A 20,085-nucleotide genomic window follows, 5' to 3' on the forward strand; every position below is an offset into this window, starting at 1 on the left:
TCGTCGATTTGTCTGTCTCTTTCCGTGAAGCGATCTTGGTTCTCCACCGTAGGTGCAACGATCATTAGGGCGGGGAACGATCGGGATCGGAGCATAGCACCTGGCCCCGATCATCGGCAACTCTTAATGCCCACACGCAATTCCGAATGAGAACCCGACCAAGTACGATACAGAAGTGTGCACGGCTGAATCTAATCGATCGATCGCACCGCACTCCGAATAACGTACAAAACGATCGTTCGGGCGATAATTTCCAGCCGTCTAACCGTTTCGGGCCGCCCGAAGAACTGTATACTCGACGCGACTCGTTTTGTGAAAAAAATAAGTGCGCACGGCGGATGTATGTGTCTGTCTTATTCCCGGCCGTATAAATCACGCGACAAGAGTCGCACGTATATAAAAGCCGAGTACATTCGATCTCCGATCGTTACGATTAAAACGCTCTAATTGCGGCTTACTCGGATATACAATTCACGCGATACGCATTCGTAAATACTCTGCCTCAATCGCCTCGATCTTCGCGGAGGACAACGTTCAAAGACTCGCGACTCGCGACTCGTGTAATTATCTGAAAGTTTCATTACGATAGAAGAGTATTAAATTATAAAAGCATTTACATGGTCGATAATTATTTGTTATTCTGCGAGAATATAATAAGCTGTTCGAACCATAAAAAAAATCTGTGTCATGTCAAACATTATTACGAAATTTGCTGAATTGTTGAAGTAATTATACAATCGATAGATGGTCGACGTAGGTAGGTGGTTAACAGCTGATTTCCGTTTCGCTCGGAGAAACGGATCAGTTTTCTCGATTAAAGCCAAACGGACGCTAGTTGAACATTATTGCCGCAACGCGCGATCTCTTGATCCCTTGGTCAATGGTCTGGTGGTCCACGCCCGTCTCGTCGTTGCCCCGCCATTGTTTCGCCATGATATCCGTAGGATAATGCGGGAGATATTACGTAAATATCTGACTCGTTTGCGAGAGAAAAGGGAATTGTTCGTGTCTTTTATCAACTTGAGTACTTAAAAACGTGAATGTTTTTACGGGACGTGCCGCAATCACCTCGGAGGATATATGCATATCGTTTCGATCCGCTCGCGTCTTGGATTTCCGATCGCCAAGAGGATGAACCTGATCTGCAGTCGGCGCCTTTTCTTATTTCGCTGATCGTGCGGTACGCAAACAAATGCACATTATGCGGAGTCTAAGCGCTCAGAAAATGCGCTCGTGTTTTCGGTGTAACCTGAAGCTAAGCGGTTTAAGAGATCAACGCCGTATAAACCGACCGTCTGAGAATCGTCTGGGGATCCCGCGTGCGTGAGAGGCGGCAGTGAAAAAGAGATGGAGCGAGAGACAAGTAGCAAGGAGAAAAAGAACGTCGACAGGACGTGAGAGAAGGGAGGGAAGAACGAGAAGAGAGAAAGAGAAAGGGAGAAATTCTGGGCAACAAAGAGGGCAGAAAGACGGGATGAAAAATTAGATTTACAAATCTGTCTTGACTACTATGAGATTGCTCGCTTACCGGTTAGTGGTGCTCAGCCTCTGCCTTGTTATTCCCTAACGATCCTATCTCTCTCTCTCTCTCTCTAAGTGAAAATATAATCACGCACAGTCGTATAAGAAAATCACCCCGAATCTCGAAAAACGCGTTTCATTTATTCTAGCTATTTAATTAGACCTAATTGAGTAGAACATTTGGTATTTCGATCACGTGAAGATGTGATAGAGAAAGGTTGAGAACATCCACGAACAGTAAAGTGCTATATCGAGAGTAAAGAAAGGTAACAAGTCCCTCCCTGATATTTCCTCGCTAAAGCAAAAGGCACCTCTATATGCACGTATTTCGTGCCTCGTGTCGCACGATAGCCTGAATGTGTATATGCGTAAAAGCTACGTGTATTGTGCGTGTATATGCGTGTATATGTGTGTATATGCATGTATTGCGTGTATGTGTGAGCGCCTCTCTGGCGCCTACTGCCTATGAAAAATGAACCTCCCTCCCGAGCACACCCGTATCATCGCCACTATCGTACAGATTGTTTCAACGGAGATCTTCCTCGTCTGCTTCGCCGCCGACAAAGCGCGAAAGGTGCCAGTGACGCTCATCAAAAGAAAACGCCGGCCACTCTAACTTGATTTTAATTTAAAGCACGAGTCTATAAAGAGTAACTGCAGATCGCGGGATCTTTTAGAAAATGTAAAAATATTTTTAAATAGGCTTGAATATTTAGTAAAAATTATACATATGTAATTTTTTATAATACACATACTAGTACTTTGCCAGTAAATATTAAAATAGAAGTACACAGTTCTCTATTAGCGCAAAGGGTGTCTACTTAATTTAATATGGAATATTAATTATATATGATGTACACGGGGGAAAACCACATGTTATTTTTCTAAATAATTTTCCTCAGTCATTTTTCCTTAGTCACGTAAGAGTCTGCTCTCGAAACGTTCGCACGATCTACGTAGATTAGCCATTAACGTTTTCAAATTGGTTTCTTGGCTAGTAAGCCGGGTGTTTCTTTAATGGTTTGCGTGGCGGGGTCTCGCGCGGCTTTTCTTTTCTGTGTGAGATTTCTTCTCTCAAATAATCTCGAAATCTGAACTCGAGATGATGCCCAATATTCGAGGCATTAACATATTTATTAATAAAATGTATTCTTTTAAAGGAAATATCAGCAAACAGCCGTTAAAGCTTTTTTATGTACGTATGTCGTGTCACGCGGCAGTTTCGACTCGCACGCAGCTTACAATTATCACTAATAATAACTCGCAATTTCGATTCTCTCATTTTTCGCGATGCCCAATCAGCTGAGAAGATCGCTATCGTACATAAATGAATCGAGAGACTTGTTTGCGCTGATATTTTCTCCTGAAATTCCAACAGATAATGGGTCGCGATGAATATCGCGACCACAACGATCGGGGTAAGACATTACCTCGATGACAGGTGTCTCTAACCACAGTAACTCTCTCTCACTGTACAGCTCCAGGCCAGGAAGACCCCCAAAGCGAGCTTCCGTTGGACTGAGCCTCGCAGCCAGCCACCTAGCTGCGGCGGCTGGCCATCATCCTCAGCATTCCCTGAAGAAGCACAGGCTGGATAACGGCGATTATTACGAGAACGGACATCTCGGTAAGTACCTGCCTGAAAAGATGATTTCATACGCGCCTCAAAATAATATAAAATATTTCTATTTTATATATTAAGTAAAAACATTTATAATTAAAAAATGTTTTTGTTAAATTGCGATCGCGCTACTGTTTTAATTCGAGCGTAATGTAGCTTTTTTGTCGAGAGTTACAATTTTTTGCCTTTGCGAAAAAAAAAAATCTAGGCGCGCAAACGCGAACGGTCGAGCGGCGTTATGCCAAATAGAGCACGTACGTGCAAATAAACGTGTGTAAGCGAGGCCCGCGCGCGCTTGATTACTGCCATCCGTACATGCGTTCCGGTATACACGGTGACCCTACCGATCAATTAATTAGGGGAATCAAACACACTTGGAGTGAGCAAATTAACTGCGACTGCACCGTCGTGTTGCGGCCTGCGGTGGCGCGGTCGCCGATACCCGGGATATCGGCACCGAGATATCCTACAATATCCCTTTGCGCGAATTGTGTATAAACCTTCTCGCGCTGTGTCTTCGCATTCCCGATGCCGAATTCCGCGAATGGAGCAAGTTCCTTCATTAATCTCTCCCTCTCGATTTTCCTCCTACCGTCTATGCATCGCATTGCCGTAATTAATTAATTATTGATAGATATATGTATATTTCTATTAATTATTAATAATATTTACTATTATTAATAACACACACACAACGGAATAATATCATAATCTCGCGCAACTTTGTTCAACCTTGCGCGATATTTATCACTCGCCAGAAGCATCCGGAAGATCGATAAATGCGCATACAATATTCATTGGTTTATTTGCGCGGACTCTTTGTGCTCCTCGATAGCGCTTTGAAGGGTGTCCGTTGGGATGCGCTTATTTCGCAGATATATTATCATCGGGGGACACACAGAGCGACAGAGAGAAAGAGAGAGAGAGAGACAGAAACGAGCGCGGGGACGTTATTGCCGTCAACGTTGAGAGAAGGAAATCGTTAAATCACGTCATACGGCGGCGGCGTCGATCGACGTTCGGAAATTGTTTAAGCAAATAATCGCGAACACGCCGGCCGACCAATTTTACGGGCAAATACGTTTCACGGTGCAACGTTAATGAATTAATGCCGCGGCGCGCGCGTTCGCGCGGTCCCGCGTTTACAGCCCTCTCTCTCTCTCTCTCTCTCTCGCTGCTCTCGTCGGGGTAAATGTTGAAACGGCCGGCAATTAATTACGGCCGTGCGGTAATTGTATAATTGTTTTACGATTGGAGCCGCTAGTCCCCGCTCTTCCCCTCTCGTCGCGCAACCTGCCCGACGATTGCGTCCGATCTGTTCGCCTAAAATATACGATCGGTGTAATACTCCTGTGAGAGAGACAAATTAAAAGGATAAAACTGCGCGTCTGTCCTGATTAAGGGAATCATGTAAGACCAGGCGTAAGAGGAAGAGATGCGCAGAGAGACGAAATTTCGCGGATGAATAATTTTTTTTCAATTTCGAGCAATTTTCTCATAACGCAATTAATAAAATCAATGAAACGAGATCTGATCGCAAAACGCGCATTTCCACTCATAGACACGCATGACTATATCTACGAAATTAAAAGCGATGAGAAAAAAAATTAATAACCATAAGTGGATACCGTAAGAGAGTAAGAGAGAAAAGACGACGAAGATGAGGGTTTCGGAAAGCACGTTGTTTTGCCGCATCTCTGATGGGATGAGATTACAAGCATATCGATCACATTTTACTTTTAATTTAAGTCACTTTTTCAAGACGACATAGATCCATAATTTTCAGAGGAACAGTTAACGGAATTCCGCCCTAATCGTTTAATGCATCAATCGCGGAGGTATCATTAATCAAATTGACCCGGCGCAATTTATATTACATGACCTAATGCATATATCGAATTGTTTATTAGCGCGCGAGCTAAGTCAATTATCCGGCCGGTTTGGACGAGCATGACGAACATTAGCTTAAATATATGACCGAATTTGCCGTTTAATAAATAATTTTGATTTCTCCTCAAGAGCTCTCACCCGTCGAATATAACGCGTTGCAAATGTACATACGCATAATCCCGCCGTAAACTTGATTTCATCGGCGATGCTCGCGCATTACAACTATAATACATGATGTCGACCGGTGTAATCGTTCGGTCGTTTAACGGATAGCGGCGTCTCGGTGTGGTGGCAGCGCAAATTTTGGATAGCTGCTCGAAGAGTATGGGACATACACACCTACCCATATATACAGATATGCAAAAAAGAGAGAGAGAGAGAGAGAGAGAGAGAGAGACGAAAGCGTGTCGCGTTCGTTGGGTGGCTGGATGGGTGGTTGGTTGGTCGGTCGGTCGGTTGGGGGTCGGGGGTGGGTTCGGCTGGACGGGCCGACCCGCGGCTTGAAACGACGGTGTACTGCCAAGCGAATGCTCATAAAAGCATTGATTAACTGTTAGCGGTCGTAGGTCAGCCGGCACACGGCTGGCTCGTGTAACAATAAAACCCGGCTAATAGTGACCCGACATCGCTTCAATATCATGCGTCGACCATCCCGAAAGCTCTCTCGTCGATTGTCCGCGACAATTTTCACGCTCGAAACAATAATCGCGTGAAAGAGTCGCGAGTCAAGATTTATCTCGTTTCTAATCCTTCTCTCCTTTCCGAAACGACGCGACCTTTCGAATTGTATGCGACGAGATTTTTAACGAAATAAAAAAATATTCTAGAAAAGAACGTAGATTTTTAGAATCAACAATGGTCGGAATAACAATGCGCTTCTGCGCGTCTTCCGTTTCTAGCTTTAAGAACTCTCTCTTGCAAATTGCTTTACGCATTTCCGGGAATCGCGCATATACAAGATTTTAATTGCTGTCGGCGCGCATGAGTACTTAATGAGCAGTTATGTTTTGTTGATGGCTTGATAAGGAGAATAGATTACTATGAACGAGTATCCCTTTCTCTACGGCGGTGTTACTTGTATATTTATAATTAGGTGTTATCATTGGTTGGTGAAGAACTTAATAACTGGCGTTGTTACTAATTTACTTGGTAATAACGAGTTAATGTTTAAAATAATCGCGATTACGTTATTAAAACTGGCCGTTTTATACATAGTAGCTATATTTTGTACTAATTAACAAGTCTTCATATCCTACATTTCCTTATGTAATATTTATGAAGAAAATTGATTTTATATGCAAGAAAAGAGAAAAACATAAAATCACCATATATAATTTCGGGAACAAAAAAGAGCGTTAAATATATCGCAAGAGTAGTGCATTACAATTGCTAATGACGGAAGGATCAAGTATGTATAACGCGTGTTTCCACAAGGTTTGTATTCAGTCCTCCTGACCGCGGATTATCGAAGCCCACAAAGTTGCGGTTAATGATACCGATTGGCCAGGTAGCTGCGTGGAGTAATTAACGAATTGGGGAAATATATCGCGACTTACTAACATGAGATGCATCGCGTTGATTCTTGTTGCAAAACAATTTTCCGTTTTAGAGAAATACGTCAGAAAAAAAATCTTGAAGCATTCAAGCTAAAGAAAAAATTTACTTGCTCGGTTCAATTTAACGAAATTTCATTATTAAATTATTAATTGCCACTATATAAGTATGAGCTGAAAGTTTTTCTTTGCACTAATGCACAAGCGAGCAAAACAATTGAAGAAAGACAGGATCGCGCGATGTAAATCTCGATGGCGGATCTATTATTTTTGCCTCTGCATCTCCAGAGGCTGTTTCGGTCGATTTTCTACCCCTCATTAGTTACAATCAACGTTTACTATGTTGGCCCGGCACGGCCGCGCTTGATTGTTTTTTACGAGAGGAAACAAGTGGACGAACTAGCGTGCATGAAAAAGCGGTCGCATATAGCGGAGTCTGCGCAGAGAAACGTAAAGAAAGCATCAGATAATCGATGCCAAGTAACAAAAACACGGGCGTATTTAAATTTTCTCTTCATTTTTGTAACACCGTTACGACTTTATCGTGCATCGCATGACCGTAAATCAATCGCGTCGAGAATTTTCGCGTTTCATCGCTTTTTACGTCGCGAGGAAAGAGAGACAGCGCATAATCGTACCGCAAATGAAGACATCAACGAGGAAAGACAAAAAGAGCCGAGGGAGAGAGAAACAAAGAGAGAAAGAGAGAGTGAAAGAGGGAGAGGGGGAGGAAAGAGAAAGTACAAGGTTTTTGTGATGAGAAAAAAAAAACATTATTAATATAACATAATGTTAATATCCATTATGCATAGCAGCTGCTTCCCGAATTCGTGCGTCAAAAAAATGCGACTGCAAAGGATATTGAATCGCGTCACGTCTTTAATTAAATCCTGGTCTCCTTTTTTCTCTCCTGGGGCAAAGAATATGGATAAAGTTGGCAGAAATGCGGAATCATGCGTAGAAGCATCGGTTTCGTCGCGGTAGACACGTTTTCAACAATGTTTCGTACAACGTCGATATCGTTTAAAAAAAAAAAACAAAGGAGCAATCGACGGACACGAGCGAGCGACACGTGCACGTACACCAGCTGCGAGGACAGCCATAAAATCCGTGCCGCCTCTCCAAACTGTCGCGAGATATACGACAGAATTTTAGTACGACTTAATTACGACGGTCCTCGCGCGCTTGTGCTCGGTCGTCCTTTTTATTCCACGAAGATCCGGGGGCACATTTACGAGGCTCTCGCTCGGCCATTATATATAGAGTCTAGGATCCTTGAGAGGTTCCGTTCAATGTCTGCCGATCGTTCGAAGAAAATCATAATCGTACGTCTTGTGTATATCTTGTGGAATTATGGGGTCTATTTTAAGTCACACATTGCTGTGCACGGATTAATCAAGTCTCGAAGTATCCTGTAGTCTATAGAGAATCTCTTTTCGCACTTTGTGGAAAGATTGGAAAGAATATTTTCTGAAATGTCCACACTTTTAATGCGATTCGTGTACGGGACGATTACGGGGGTACGTTACATCGATCGCATGATTGTGTGTTCGAAACCGCGGGGAATTTGATGCCGATAGAGGAGAGATCGACGAAAGTGAAATGCTTTTTGGGCAAAGTGACGGCAATTTCCTGCGATTAAAACCGCGACTAATTGGCTCAAAAATCTGTACAATTTCCGCGCGGTCTCGCGTTGCGCCGGCCCGGACGGCGGTGGTTGGCGATAGCGATGGCCGAATGATGATGGTGGTGGTGGCGGTGGTGGTGGTGGTCAACAATTTACTCGTTAGCAGGCCGACGAGTGTGCCGCGCCGCTCAATTAACTTGCGAATCAACGAGCCGGCCGCTTTGTCCGCGCGCGAATATTTCTGTGTAATTCGTACGGGCGCGCGGGCCCTCGTGACCAACAAACGCGCGTGATGCGGGAAATAAAAAGAGAGAGAAGCCAGAGGCAACCACCACCACCGGAGGGTGTGGGAGGGCTAACAGAAAAATAACGGTGCGAGCAAATGAAAACCGACACCGGTCCGTTGTTTTCCGACCGTAAAAGGTCCGATGGTGGCCTGGCCTGGCCTGTGCAGCGAATGTCTTTCGAGAGCAATCAAAAAATGATGGCTCGTGTTTTGTATCGCGACTAGTGCTGAAAACGCGCGTGAAAACAGCCGTCCCTTGCAAATTAGCCTGCGGCTACTTCCCGTACCCCCCTCGTGGGATAATAGCGATTTTATTACGATGTCTCTCCTTGGGAGAGACGTTTGTCGCACGTGCACACATCGCGTCTCGCTTTTAACGAGGCGCGGGCTTAATCTTTATTTTAATAATCGCATAAACGGCGCCCGGAACATACATATCGCCAAGAGGAGTATGGACGAGTTTACACGCGCGAGCGGAACGCACACTCGGCTTTAAAACGCTCGACAATTGGACTCACATGGCGCATCAAAGGACATAAACCCGGTCATCGTAAAAACTTTATGAACGTTCGTGATTTTACTGCGACCGCGGACACACGCAATTCTCTGTAACATCGCTTGTTGGTGACAAATTTCTCAATAATATTTGGAACAGATCTTTTAGTGAGATAATTCACTTTGCTCTCGTTTCATCATTAATCTGGAACGTTGCACACGCGAGATTAATAATAAACTCATATGAATGAAGAAAATGAAAAAATTAAGAGAATCGCATATGGTAATCGGTATAAATGATTGGTTCGTACGCAAATCCCCGACGATGTTTTCCGAACTAGATCGCGAATAATGAAAATACCTGGCGGGTATCGTACAATCGAGCAAACCGGTATTGTTCGCTCTCCGTCTCTCCTTCGATATCGTTCTCTCTTTCCATCTCGTGGCCTCTCTGTCTCTACCGGCAGCCTTACGCTCGTCGACGCACAAAAGTGGCCCGTACCAGCTTCTGCGAGGGGGGAAAGGGAATGAGGGAGGCGGGTGGAGGGAATCCATCCAGTCAGAAGATATTAATAACAAAATATGATATAATAGAAGCATCCCCTGTGCGCGAAATACAATACAATGTTTATGCAGAGGATTAAGCGATGTTGCGAGATCACGTGAAAAAGTATCGACCCCGCTGAGACCGACCACGCGGATACCCGGGCCGGACTATTGCAACGCTGGCCGGCGGGCAGCAGGGGCAGATGGTTCGGGAACACGGGCCCCGGTTTCGATCCTCGGTTTTGATTAGCCCGCGGGAGAGATTTACCTTCGAGATTAAGCCCGGATACGATTTTTCGTGACGGCCGACGAGCGATTTCGAAAAACGTAATGTTTCTGCCCGTGTTTGTGGGGACGTCGCCGTCGTCTCGCGCATCTCTCTTGTGTTTCTCGTTTATCTCTCTTATCTCTCGAGACAGAAAAACGAAATCGATCGAAATAGTTGTACCTCATCGCGTGTACGAACGAGCCGAGCCTCGTGTTTCGAGTGCATAATAATCGGAGAACGAATACATATACCTATGTATCGGCAACCGGACAAAATCAATCGATATATATTATTCGAACGGTGTCGATAATCGGATCATCGAAATTTTAGGCCGTTTCCTCGGGCCAATAAATTTCGCGTCGTATAAAATATGCGTAGATTTATATTCGGCCCGGCCGATCCTCTTTTCGCGGGGCGCGCTTTTAGACGCGGAGCGAAACCCGAAATCTGGCCCCGCGGGTACGATCGAGAGGAAGAAGAGTATATTCGCCGGGGATAGATAATTTCGCGAAAGACGTAGCCGCGCGATCGTACCTAATTTTATAAATTCGGAGTACGTTCATCGGAGGGCTCGGCCCTCCCGGAGGAAAAAAAAGCGAACGAGGCAAAAGGACAAAGATCGCGGAGAAACAGAGAGAGAGAGAGAGAGAGAGATAGCGAGATATCGAGGGAGTAAATAGGATAGGAACAAAAGAAGATTCAAGATTCCCCCAACGGCCTCCGGGTTAGCACTGTTATATTATGCAGAGCGTTCGAAGACAAAGCGACAGGATACATCGGGGAAATCGTTAAAAAGTGGACGAAAGGCCAGTGATCAAGATGAAAAGGAGGAGAAGAGAGGGAGGGCAGGATGACGTTAGTTTCGACTTGGACAGTAAGGTGGAAGAGACGCGAGAGAAAGAGAGAGAGAGAGATAGAAAGAGATTGAGAAAGACGAGAGAAACGATCGTCTACGATGCATGAGGAGTGTAAATAATACTAAGGCTGATTGTGGGCGTGGCTGACAGAACTCTAAAAACCTTCGACTATATATCAAAGGGTTTACTGCCCTTGGATGATTTTCTCTCGTGAGCGAAGGAGAGACGCTGGAAGAACAAATACTGGATCGCTGCGTGCGAGAAGAGTGGAAAGAAAGCTGACGGCCGGAGGAAGGGGAGATCGAAGGAAAAGGAAGGACTCGATAAAGTTACGAGGCGAAGATTCGCGCAGTGGACTCGAAAAAGAAAGTCCTGCAGTTTCTCTCGTACGTTATTGACGTTACGTTGCATCGCGGACAAGATTAGTTGCCTCTTCTGCTTCTTCTTCTCGTCGAGGCTCGACTAATCCTCTAGCATTTGTCAGCTGTTAGATGTCTCGTCCACGTCTCAATACTCTCGCCTCGCTTTTCACGACGAAACAGATTTGTTACAAATAGCAAGAAATGATTAAAAAAGCACAATATTTTTTATTCATTAATTCATCTATATTCGAGAAAATACAAATTTCGATGATCGTTTAGACGCGTCTAAATTAATAATTAATCATTAATCGCGAGATACGTTTCGATACATCCCGTATCCGACCGATCGATTAAGAGAGAGATAGGTAGAATGCAGAGAAGGAAAACGAGGAAAGAGGAATACACAACGAAGCGGAGGAGGAGCGAGGAGGTGTGGAAGATACCCGTGGTATCCACTCTTTCCTCCGTTCTTTCGAGACTCGACGGACGTTGGGAGCTACCTCGATGGCTGCCCGCCTGCTTGCCTGCTCGCTGGCCTGGCTGGCTGGCTGGCTGGCTGGCTGGTTGCTTCGACTCTCGATTACTTGAAAAACCGGATTCCTCCTGCGCGAAACTGTGTTTCCCGTCTTGTATTTATGTACCAACACACGCTCTCTCGGATGGAACAATGTTGGTTATTTCGTTGCATGTGTGTATGTACGCGGCAGCCGCGCGTCTTTTCGTTGCGCTCGATTTTGATCTTCGATCGGCTCAGATTCTTGCGCTCTCGCGCAGATTCTCGCGCTTAAATAGACTAAACAGGCAGCGATAATTATTTACGTACTCTTTTAATTGCGAGCGAGAAACCGAGACTCTCAGAGCTCGCGACTTCACGTGAGCAAACGGGAATTCGAAGCGAACGAACAGAGAAGAGAGCAGCTCGTAGAGTCGCGATGTCATCGGCCGTAGCCGGAGGGTCGGTGTTCGAGGGTTAAATCCAAGGGTTTTGAGAGAGTCTCGGTGTCGAGGGTAAACATATGTATATACGTGCCTAAGCACAAACACGCGCTCGTGGCGGATTCGGGCGAGCGTGGCCCTCGGTAGATTTCTTCGTCGTTTGGTAAGAACAATGGCGGTTACGTTGAGGACGGCGGGCACAAAGGGCATATTTTCCGAATAATTTCACATGACCCTTCTTCCCGTCCAGTACTTTGCCGACCGAAAGAAGCGCGATCCTTCGTTCGGAAGACGAAAAGAACCGCGAGTTCAAGTCTCCCGCGAGTCTTGGAGGGAAATATTTCTGACGTAATATTTAAATTGAAACTGACTGCGAATTTTATATTCTCCAACGTTCATATTGCCAAGATAAAATTTATGCAAATTTTTAGTCTTTTATTCCTTGATAAATTTATATCGGATAGATAAATCGATTTAATGTCAAAATCTATAGAGATTTCTCGTTAGAGGTTTCTCATATTGAATATATCTTTTTAAATGACACAGGAATATATACGATGGGCTACAGGATGGGGTACATGTAATAATGGTTGCGGCAAGAATAGTCGATTTTATGATGCTTAATAAATTCCATTCGCGTTGTACGTGTGTAGTATGAGCCTTCATTCACATCCGACGCGTCGTGGCGGCGGCGAGGAATCGTAGGAGACGAAGGAAAAGACGTGACGAGACCGACGAGAGATACCGGGCACTCATTTAGTCCGGCAATTTATTCTCGCGTTTTGTAATTAACACCAAGAAAGAAGTAGCAGAAGTTATTCTTCTCCTACGGGCACGGGACGGTGTGGCACGGGTGGAAGCGACTACTCCGGTCAGTCTGCCTCCTCCCCCACCGTCATTTCGCTTCGACTCGCTCCACCTTCGACTCTTCCTCACGTGAAGAAAACGTATGTATCACTATTAAGCGTCAGGATTGAGGCCCGGAACCTCCTGAACCAACTCGAGAATGAGAAACCGAAGAAGAAGAAGAAGAAGAAAATGGAAAGGAACGCAGGAAGAAGGAGACGCGGATGAGAAGGGAGAAGAACAGAGAAGAGGAAATGAGGGCGGGGGAGAGGAGCGAGGGAGAGAACGGAGAAGGATGATGGAGGCCTCTCCTCTGCATGCCACCGCAGTCAGCCCCAGACAGAAAGCGGTCTGTATAATTATGGGTTGTCACCTCATCAGAGCTCCTCCGGGAGGGAACGAGGGGAGAGGTGGCGGCCCGTTCGTCTGCGCGGGGGCAAGGGGGCGGGAGGTTATAGGAGTGCAGTCTTTAGCTCAAATTGTGTTTTATCGTCTTTCGCATTTGGCTTTTAAGATCCCGGCGATCCGGAGGTGATTGAGCCGCCCGAAGCGCCCTCCTCTTTCGGGCCTTTTTGCGCGATTTTCTCGGAATACCGGCCGTTCTCACCAGCGACGCGACATAATGCCAATCTTTGGATATATCGCTTGTCCACTCAATCGCGAGAGATTATTACGGAACGGGTTAAAGTAGACGAGAAATCGAGATCTTGACGCGCGTTTAAAAAGAAGGGGACGTGGACGGTGCGAGATTGTGCATAGTGTCAGGCCATGTCAAAGATCGTGGAACGTCTTCATCGATGACGGAACGCTACACGCATTGTAGAGCTACAAAATTGCGAAACATATGCATTTTGGGTATTTACAATGATCGAAACATGCTTCGATGCTTTTTTCAACAATCTCTTTCTCCGTTCGCTTTTGCGCATACACGTAGCAGTCTGCGTGAGGCCACATATACAAAAAGGGGCACTGCGCGAGAAGGTACTGAGGCTAAGTGGCGAGTTTAGAGAGATTTCATTAAATCATATGGATTGAGGATAATGTATGTTATTGAGCGGAGCGTTCAAATCGCGCTCTATAAGTTGTAATAAGTCCAATTTTAGGGCCGGTCATGGGCCGGGTCTCGCAGTGGTTGTCGAGCATCCTCGGTCGCCCGCCGGCCGTCGACTGCCAATTGGCCCGGGGCCGGTGCGGAATGACAGTCACTGGGACCGGCAAACCCGCCACTTACTCGTCAAACGGCCAGCCGGTCCGCCGAAATCACTGCCATTTAGATAATTTGTAATGAATAGGCACTACTCATTCCATACCCCTTCCCATTTCTCTCCGTCTTCTCGTTCTATTTCTCTCTCTCGCGACGGGCCCCGAAAGGGCACGTCGACCAGGTCGGCTGTTGGCCGAATGACAACAGTATCGTTTATCTAATATTTCATAGGACGACGTGGATGACGGTTCCGAGAAAGACGCAATAAATCGCGACGGTCCTGGAATGCCGCGAGCACCTCGGGACCGTCGAACTTAAGCGAGACCACTTAGGAAAGAATTCGAGATTTCATCCTCGCCCGAGAGCGAGAAGGAATGGCCTCGACAAGTTTCGAACGCATGTGTGCAGAGGGAAGGCTGCTGCGGGCGCACATAATCTGAGCACGATGTGCGATCTGAAACGCGGAAGTGAATTTCATCCCAATGTATAAGATCGTATATCGATATCGAAATATATTCAAGGAAGAAAAATATATCGATATGATGACAGGGGCATAACAAATAGCGACGTTCTCGCGCGTCTTCCCCGCAACGAGAGACACGCGTCGAAGCTACGTGGCATCGATCAAAAAACGTGACTGCGCATACATTATCGCGTTGCGTTGTCGACTAACGAAAGAGCAAAAGGGAGAGAGTCGGTCGCGCTTGTCTTGAAAAATCGAGTATTCGGGATGGCGGCGAACCACGAAGAATAATACAGGCGCGCTGCCGCATATCCGATATCGAATATGGCAATAAGCTCGATATGATGGGAGAGAAAGAGAGAGAGAGAGAAAGAGAGAAAATCATCGATACAGCTAGGCGATGAAACCCCAGGTTGACGATCTATCCGGGGTCCTACGGATTCGTTCGCGAATCCATCACGGTGGCTTGCTAAGGCGTCGCGCAAACACACGGGCCTAACTCGTGGACGCGCGCGAATCAACGCGCGGATTATATGCAGAGGCTACGCGCTGCCGCCTGTTGTGATTGATATTTGGTTAAGCGGCCGGCGATCCATCAAGCCCGCAAAAGCGCTCTTTATCCTTGACTCGCCGGGAGCTACACGTCTCACCCGATTCCGGTGAAATCTGAATACACACTCCGTATACCTTCCCGATTCTCCTTCCCGGTTAGTCCTTCTCTCATCTGACGGATTTTCCTCTCGCCCCGCTCCTCTTCCCCAGGCTATTACCACGAGAGGCGGAGAAAGATCGATAATTGAATTTATGCAATTTCTTCGCAGTAACTCAGAGTGAATAATCATATTCTTCCGCTTTGTTTAAGTATCGTACGGTAACTACGAGATCTTAAAGAACACGCGTATATATTCTGTTTGCAGACGTACCGAGGATGGAGAAGTCACCGCTTCTGGCGAACGGATACAATCACCCACCCACGCACCTGAGCCACATGCAGTTCATGCAACTCGGCGGGCACCCAGGTGCGGGACACACCGCCATCCTGTCACCGGCCAGTCTGCCGCATCACCTGCAGGCGCAGGCGCAGGCTCGCGCCGAACAAGGTCTCAAGGTCAACCCGAACATGACCAATATGGAAGCCCTCGCGAGGTGAGTTTCTCTCATTTCCCTTCTCGTTGTTTATCTCGCTGTGTCGAGCCGCGAGCGACAATATTCCGGAAGTTGCGCGTCCTCGCAGCGGGAAACATTTTCATTAATTTCCTCCTCGTGCTTTACGAGCCGACCGGGGACACGTCACACACCGGATAGAATGATAATGCAGGCGCGAATAGATACAAGATACAAGTCGACGAAAGATGGGAGAGGAAGTCGGGATACTTGTCGGAAATAAAATTAAAATTTGGAGCTTGTGTGTGCTTTCGCTTTCGCTTTTTTCACACAAGATCGGTGGCTCATTCGAAAATTGGATTTATCCGTTTCGGTGCTCTTTGGCCGGCGAGGCCAAAGGAATACGACTTTAAGAGGATTTGAAGAGGCGACGAAGCCGTGGAAATCCAGGGGTTTCGACACCGCTTGATCTCTTCTCCCTTCTTGCACCTTTCCTCGTTATCCCTCCTTTTTTGTCTTCGCGTCTTTCTTCGACTTCGCTTTCTTAGACGCGCGTCATTTACTCGGCTTGGATTACGTTTCATCGCATTGTGCGCACTATCGACAATTAATCTCCTTTTCAGTACTGAATGTTTAAAATCAAACGAAATTTTTTACGTAATTTTACTGAATTTTAATTTTTCGTAAAATAATTTTATTTGTAATATTACGCGTTTCGCATGATATTATTCATGACTCGTATCGACCTTGAAGTCTTACGACCATTTAAGTTTATCCTCGCGCGGCGTTAGACCACCTTTGAAGATGCACAAGCCTTCTTGGGGCGGCAAATCTCCTCGCCGCCTTACACGCGGGTCCCAAGACGAATATCGCGGCTTATTCCGTTTCGTAGAATGTACGGAGAACCGCAAAGAACCAGAGAGAGAGAGAGAGATAGAGAGAGAAGGAAATCCAAAGGAGCAGCATCCTCGTCCTTGCTCGAGGGGGTAGACACGAGACTAATCCCGGCATTTGTTAACGCGTTTCTAATAGATGCTCTCGGTACGTTCCTGCTCGCCGCGAAACGCTCCCGTAGCCAGCCAGAGCTTTGGAGGATACGGAGACTCGCCTTAATTTTCGATTACATCCGCTCCGTGTAATTAGCCCCGTTCCGCTAACCATTACCCTCTTTGCCTGAGAGTTTGCTTTAGGCGGCGCGCGCTCGGAAAATCGGGACTTAGCAGCGGACAAAGAGCGAGAGAGAGAGAGAGAGAGAGAGAAATTTAATCGTTTGTTCCTTTCGAATCCACGTTGAACGTCGAAAAATCGAGAAATAGACAATGACTGAAAATAAAAAGATGACAAAGAGGATGACGAGCGAGAGAACGCGAGAATATTTTTTTCCCGTCGTATCTTGGCTAGATATCTGGTGCGCATTTTGAATGCAAACTCGACGACGCGCGCTGGGCAAGATTATTTAATGCAGAACCAACGCTCCGGATTTTTAACGCGTCTCAATCTTTCTTGACGACGCAGCGTGCGTCCGTGAGAAGCGAGTGTATACGCGGACACGCACACACGCGCGCGCGCGTGTATAATGACACGGCGAAGGCGGCGCCGCACGTTTCGCATTATGATTTCAGCGCTTTGCTTTTAATTAAAATGCAAATCTATCGCGGCGGAGGAGCGAGCGAGCGAGCGAGAGAGATCGGGAGGTAAGACGGATTACGTCTGGGGGCGCCACGACAAACACCGGAATATGATTAATTCAACGCAACCCCATCCTGGGACACCGACGCCACCACCGTCACCGCGTCCCTTTCGTCCACCCCGGCCCTCCCTCCCTCCCACCCTCTCTCTCTCTCTCTCTATCGCCACCCCCTTAACTCGACATATATCTCCTTCTTCCCTCCGTCCACCTTTCATCATCCCGCGTGACCTCTTCGACCAGTTTTCACGAACGACACGTACGGCTTTCAGGTCTATCTGTACTCCTTCATCCCCATCGACATCGAGGTTCATTTTCCGCTGTGCAAATACGCGAACGAGATCCGTGGAAATCGTGTCAGGCATATTGACATTAGATTCCGGAACATCTCTTCGTCGCGCGGTGGGAGAGATATACTTGAAGAATATTTTCAGGACATGCAATCTCGATGCCACCTAATTTCCGTTTCGTTCTTACATTCCGCAAACGAAGATTCGATCCCTCTCCACCTTCGTTTTGATTAACTTATCTACTCTTCCTTCTCTTCTCTCGTTATACCTTTTTTTCCTCCGCACGATCCTAGGTACAAATTAACTCCGCTCCTTCCGCGCTGACATCTCTTTTTTAATCAGCGACATCAAAGGCTCTTCATTCTCGGTGCGTTCGGCAACGGTCGAATCGCGACCCCGCCGAGAGACGAGACGAAACGAGGACTCTTAATCAAGCGTGTCCTCTCTCGCAGAAGGACGCCTCGCGATTATGCAATTTCTTTCCACGACGCGAATCTCTCGACGCGTTTCTCCTTTCGTTTCCCTTTTGATTTGCGATGTACCGAGGCTCAGGCTTTCATTTTTTGTCGTAACCGCCTTTTGTTTTGTGCTCCACAGGTCTGGGACGGTTTGGGAAAACTGCCGAGCTGCCTACGAAGATATCGTCAAACATCTCGAAAGGTAGGACATTCAAACCGTATTAAAAAAAAAAAAAAGAAAAGAAAAAAAATCGTGTCGGACCGCGTTTTTACGCAAAAATTCCGACACGCGTGCGTTTCGACGCGCGAGAGCAGCGATTCGCGCAACGCCGTTCACCCGTGAACCCGTAATTCTCGATTAGCCGGAAAAATCGCGCTACGTCACCGACGGGCAAAAATACAAAAACGCAGCGGAGCGGGCTTGATGACGCCGGCGGCCTATAGGCAGCCGCTGCACTCCCCGATAAATCAGTATTACCGGGGAGCGGTATCGAGTTTCCGGTCGCGCGACAAGTTGAGTCCAGGCCTGACGTAGTAATGCCAACATGATTTGTATGGTGCGAGAGCTCGTAACGTCCCCTCTCCTCTTTGCGCCTCTGCCCACGCCATTTCACCCCTCTTCTATCCGCCGCAAAATCCATCCACCGCGACCCGCGTTTCATCCGATACCAACACACAGCCACTGTGTCGTGGCCGAGAGAGCCGAGTCACACCGAGGTTTCCGCGTGATCCTAACCACTTGTCACTTCACGGCACGCAGATCATCGTCGCGACGTGCCCGTCCATCATTCGGGGATTAAATCATTCGAGCGCCTGCGAAATACTCGCGCCCGCCGAGAGCCGCGTCGCTCTCCGAAAGGGTTGATTTCGGGAAGGGGCTGTGCGTTCCACCCCCGCATTCTCCCCCCCCCCCCCTGCTCGTCAGCCTCGGCGAAGAGGGTGCGAAACGGCGTGCTCTACTATATTATCGTACTGCTTTGCGTTGAAACGAGTGTCTTGACGCGAAACGAAAAGTAGAATACGATACGAAAAAGACGAGGGCAGTGCCAAACGAATGGACCGAGCGTGCAGAAAATCTTCCACTTTTCTCCTCGTCATGGGAGGACACATGGGTGTGAGAGAGGGAGAGAAGTCGGTCCTCGCGCGACGAGCGGCAGAGAGCCGTTAATATGAGGGGGTGAAAATCGACACTTGGCCGTCCGAAACGTAATTTCCAATTCAAAGGCAATGACCACTGGTCGAACCCCGGCCGCCGACCACTCGCTCCGCGGTCCCCGCGCGCGCTTCCCCACTTCGACCGTACGCCACCCTTTCTCTTTCTCTCTCTCGTTCTATTTGCTTTACCGTCGACCCCACCGTCGACTTCGTCAACCGGACAAACGCGTATTGTGATTTCAGCCTTTGACTGGTGGCCATTCGATGGATATCGCAGGGGGTGGTAAATGGGCACGAGGCCACGGGGAGCGGGAGGGAGGGTGGGTGGCGGCGGCGGCGTCGAAAGGGATGGGGAGGGGCCGGAAAACGGACGGGGGTGGTTTGCTGTGGAAGGGCGGCGGACCGGCGAGCACACCGTGAATATTCATGGCGAGAACCCTAGACGAATTCGGACTTGTTGCGACTGACACTGATGTAAACCTTTGTTTATCCTGCGTGGCCCGTGCGCTCGTTCGTTCCCTCGAGATACGCGCGAGAGCAGCCGCGCAGCCGAGGGCGATCCTCGAGTATTTAACTGCGAGTTAAATTCTGATTAATCGACGGCGCCGGCTTTATTAATTGTTTGTCCTCTTTTGATTTTACAAGCACACGCAGTCGGAAACGACCGAAGATCCGCGCTCTGACTCCTTCTGTCGCCTCTGGTTCGCTCTCCCTCGCCCGTCGCCTTTTAATCTCGATGATTTGTTCTCGTTAATCCATTTGATCTACTCGGAGGAAAACTCCGATTTCCCCTCAAGTCTATCCGCCAGAGTTCGGTCAATTAAATCTCATTAATCTCACGTCACGGAAAGTCCGTAGTTTATACGGTTCTTCTGTACAAGAGATAAGATTTATCGGAGTACTTTTTTTTTTATTA

General features: G+C 47.2%; 1 protein-coding gene across 6 annotated transcripts in view; it reads left to right on the forward strand.

Moving 5' to 3' along the window:
* Dac (dachshund family transcription factor) overlaps window positions 1–20,085 on the forward strand; it is a 181,560-nt gene that overhangs the window by 72,279 nt on the left and 89,196 nt on the right. For 4 of the 6 annotated variants that reach the window (XM_083051733.1, XM_083051736.1, XM_083051731.1 and 1 more), the window contains 3 exons: window positions 3,000–3,148; window positions 15,393–15,621; window positions 18,154–18,216. In XM_083051733.1, coding sequence (XP_082907859.1) covers window positions 3,000–3,148; window positions 15,393–15,621; window positions 18,154–18,216 — 441 coding nt within the window. The remainder of the gene's footprint in view (window positions 1–2,999; window positions 3,149–15,392; window positions 15,622–18,153; window positions 18,217–20,085) is intronic. The other 2 variants (XM_083051732.1, XM_083051735.1) reach the window with 1 other exon arrangement.

This window comes from Prenolepis imparis, unplaced genomic scaffold (assembly GCF_030444845.1).
Source record: "Prenolepis imparis isolate NDT839.2.m4 unplaced genomic scaffold, iyPreImpa1.0 SCAF_12, whole genome shotgun sequence".
Taxonomy (NCBI): Eukaryota; Metazoa; Arthropoda; class Insecta; order Hymenoptera; family Formicidae; genus Prenolepis; species Prenolepis imparis.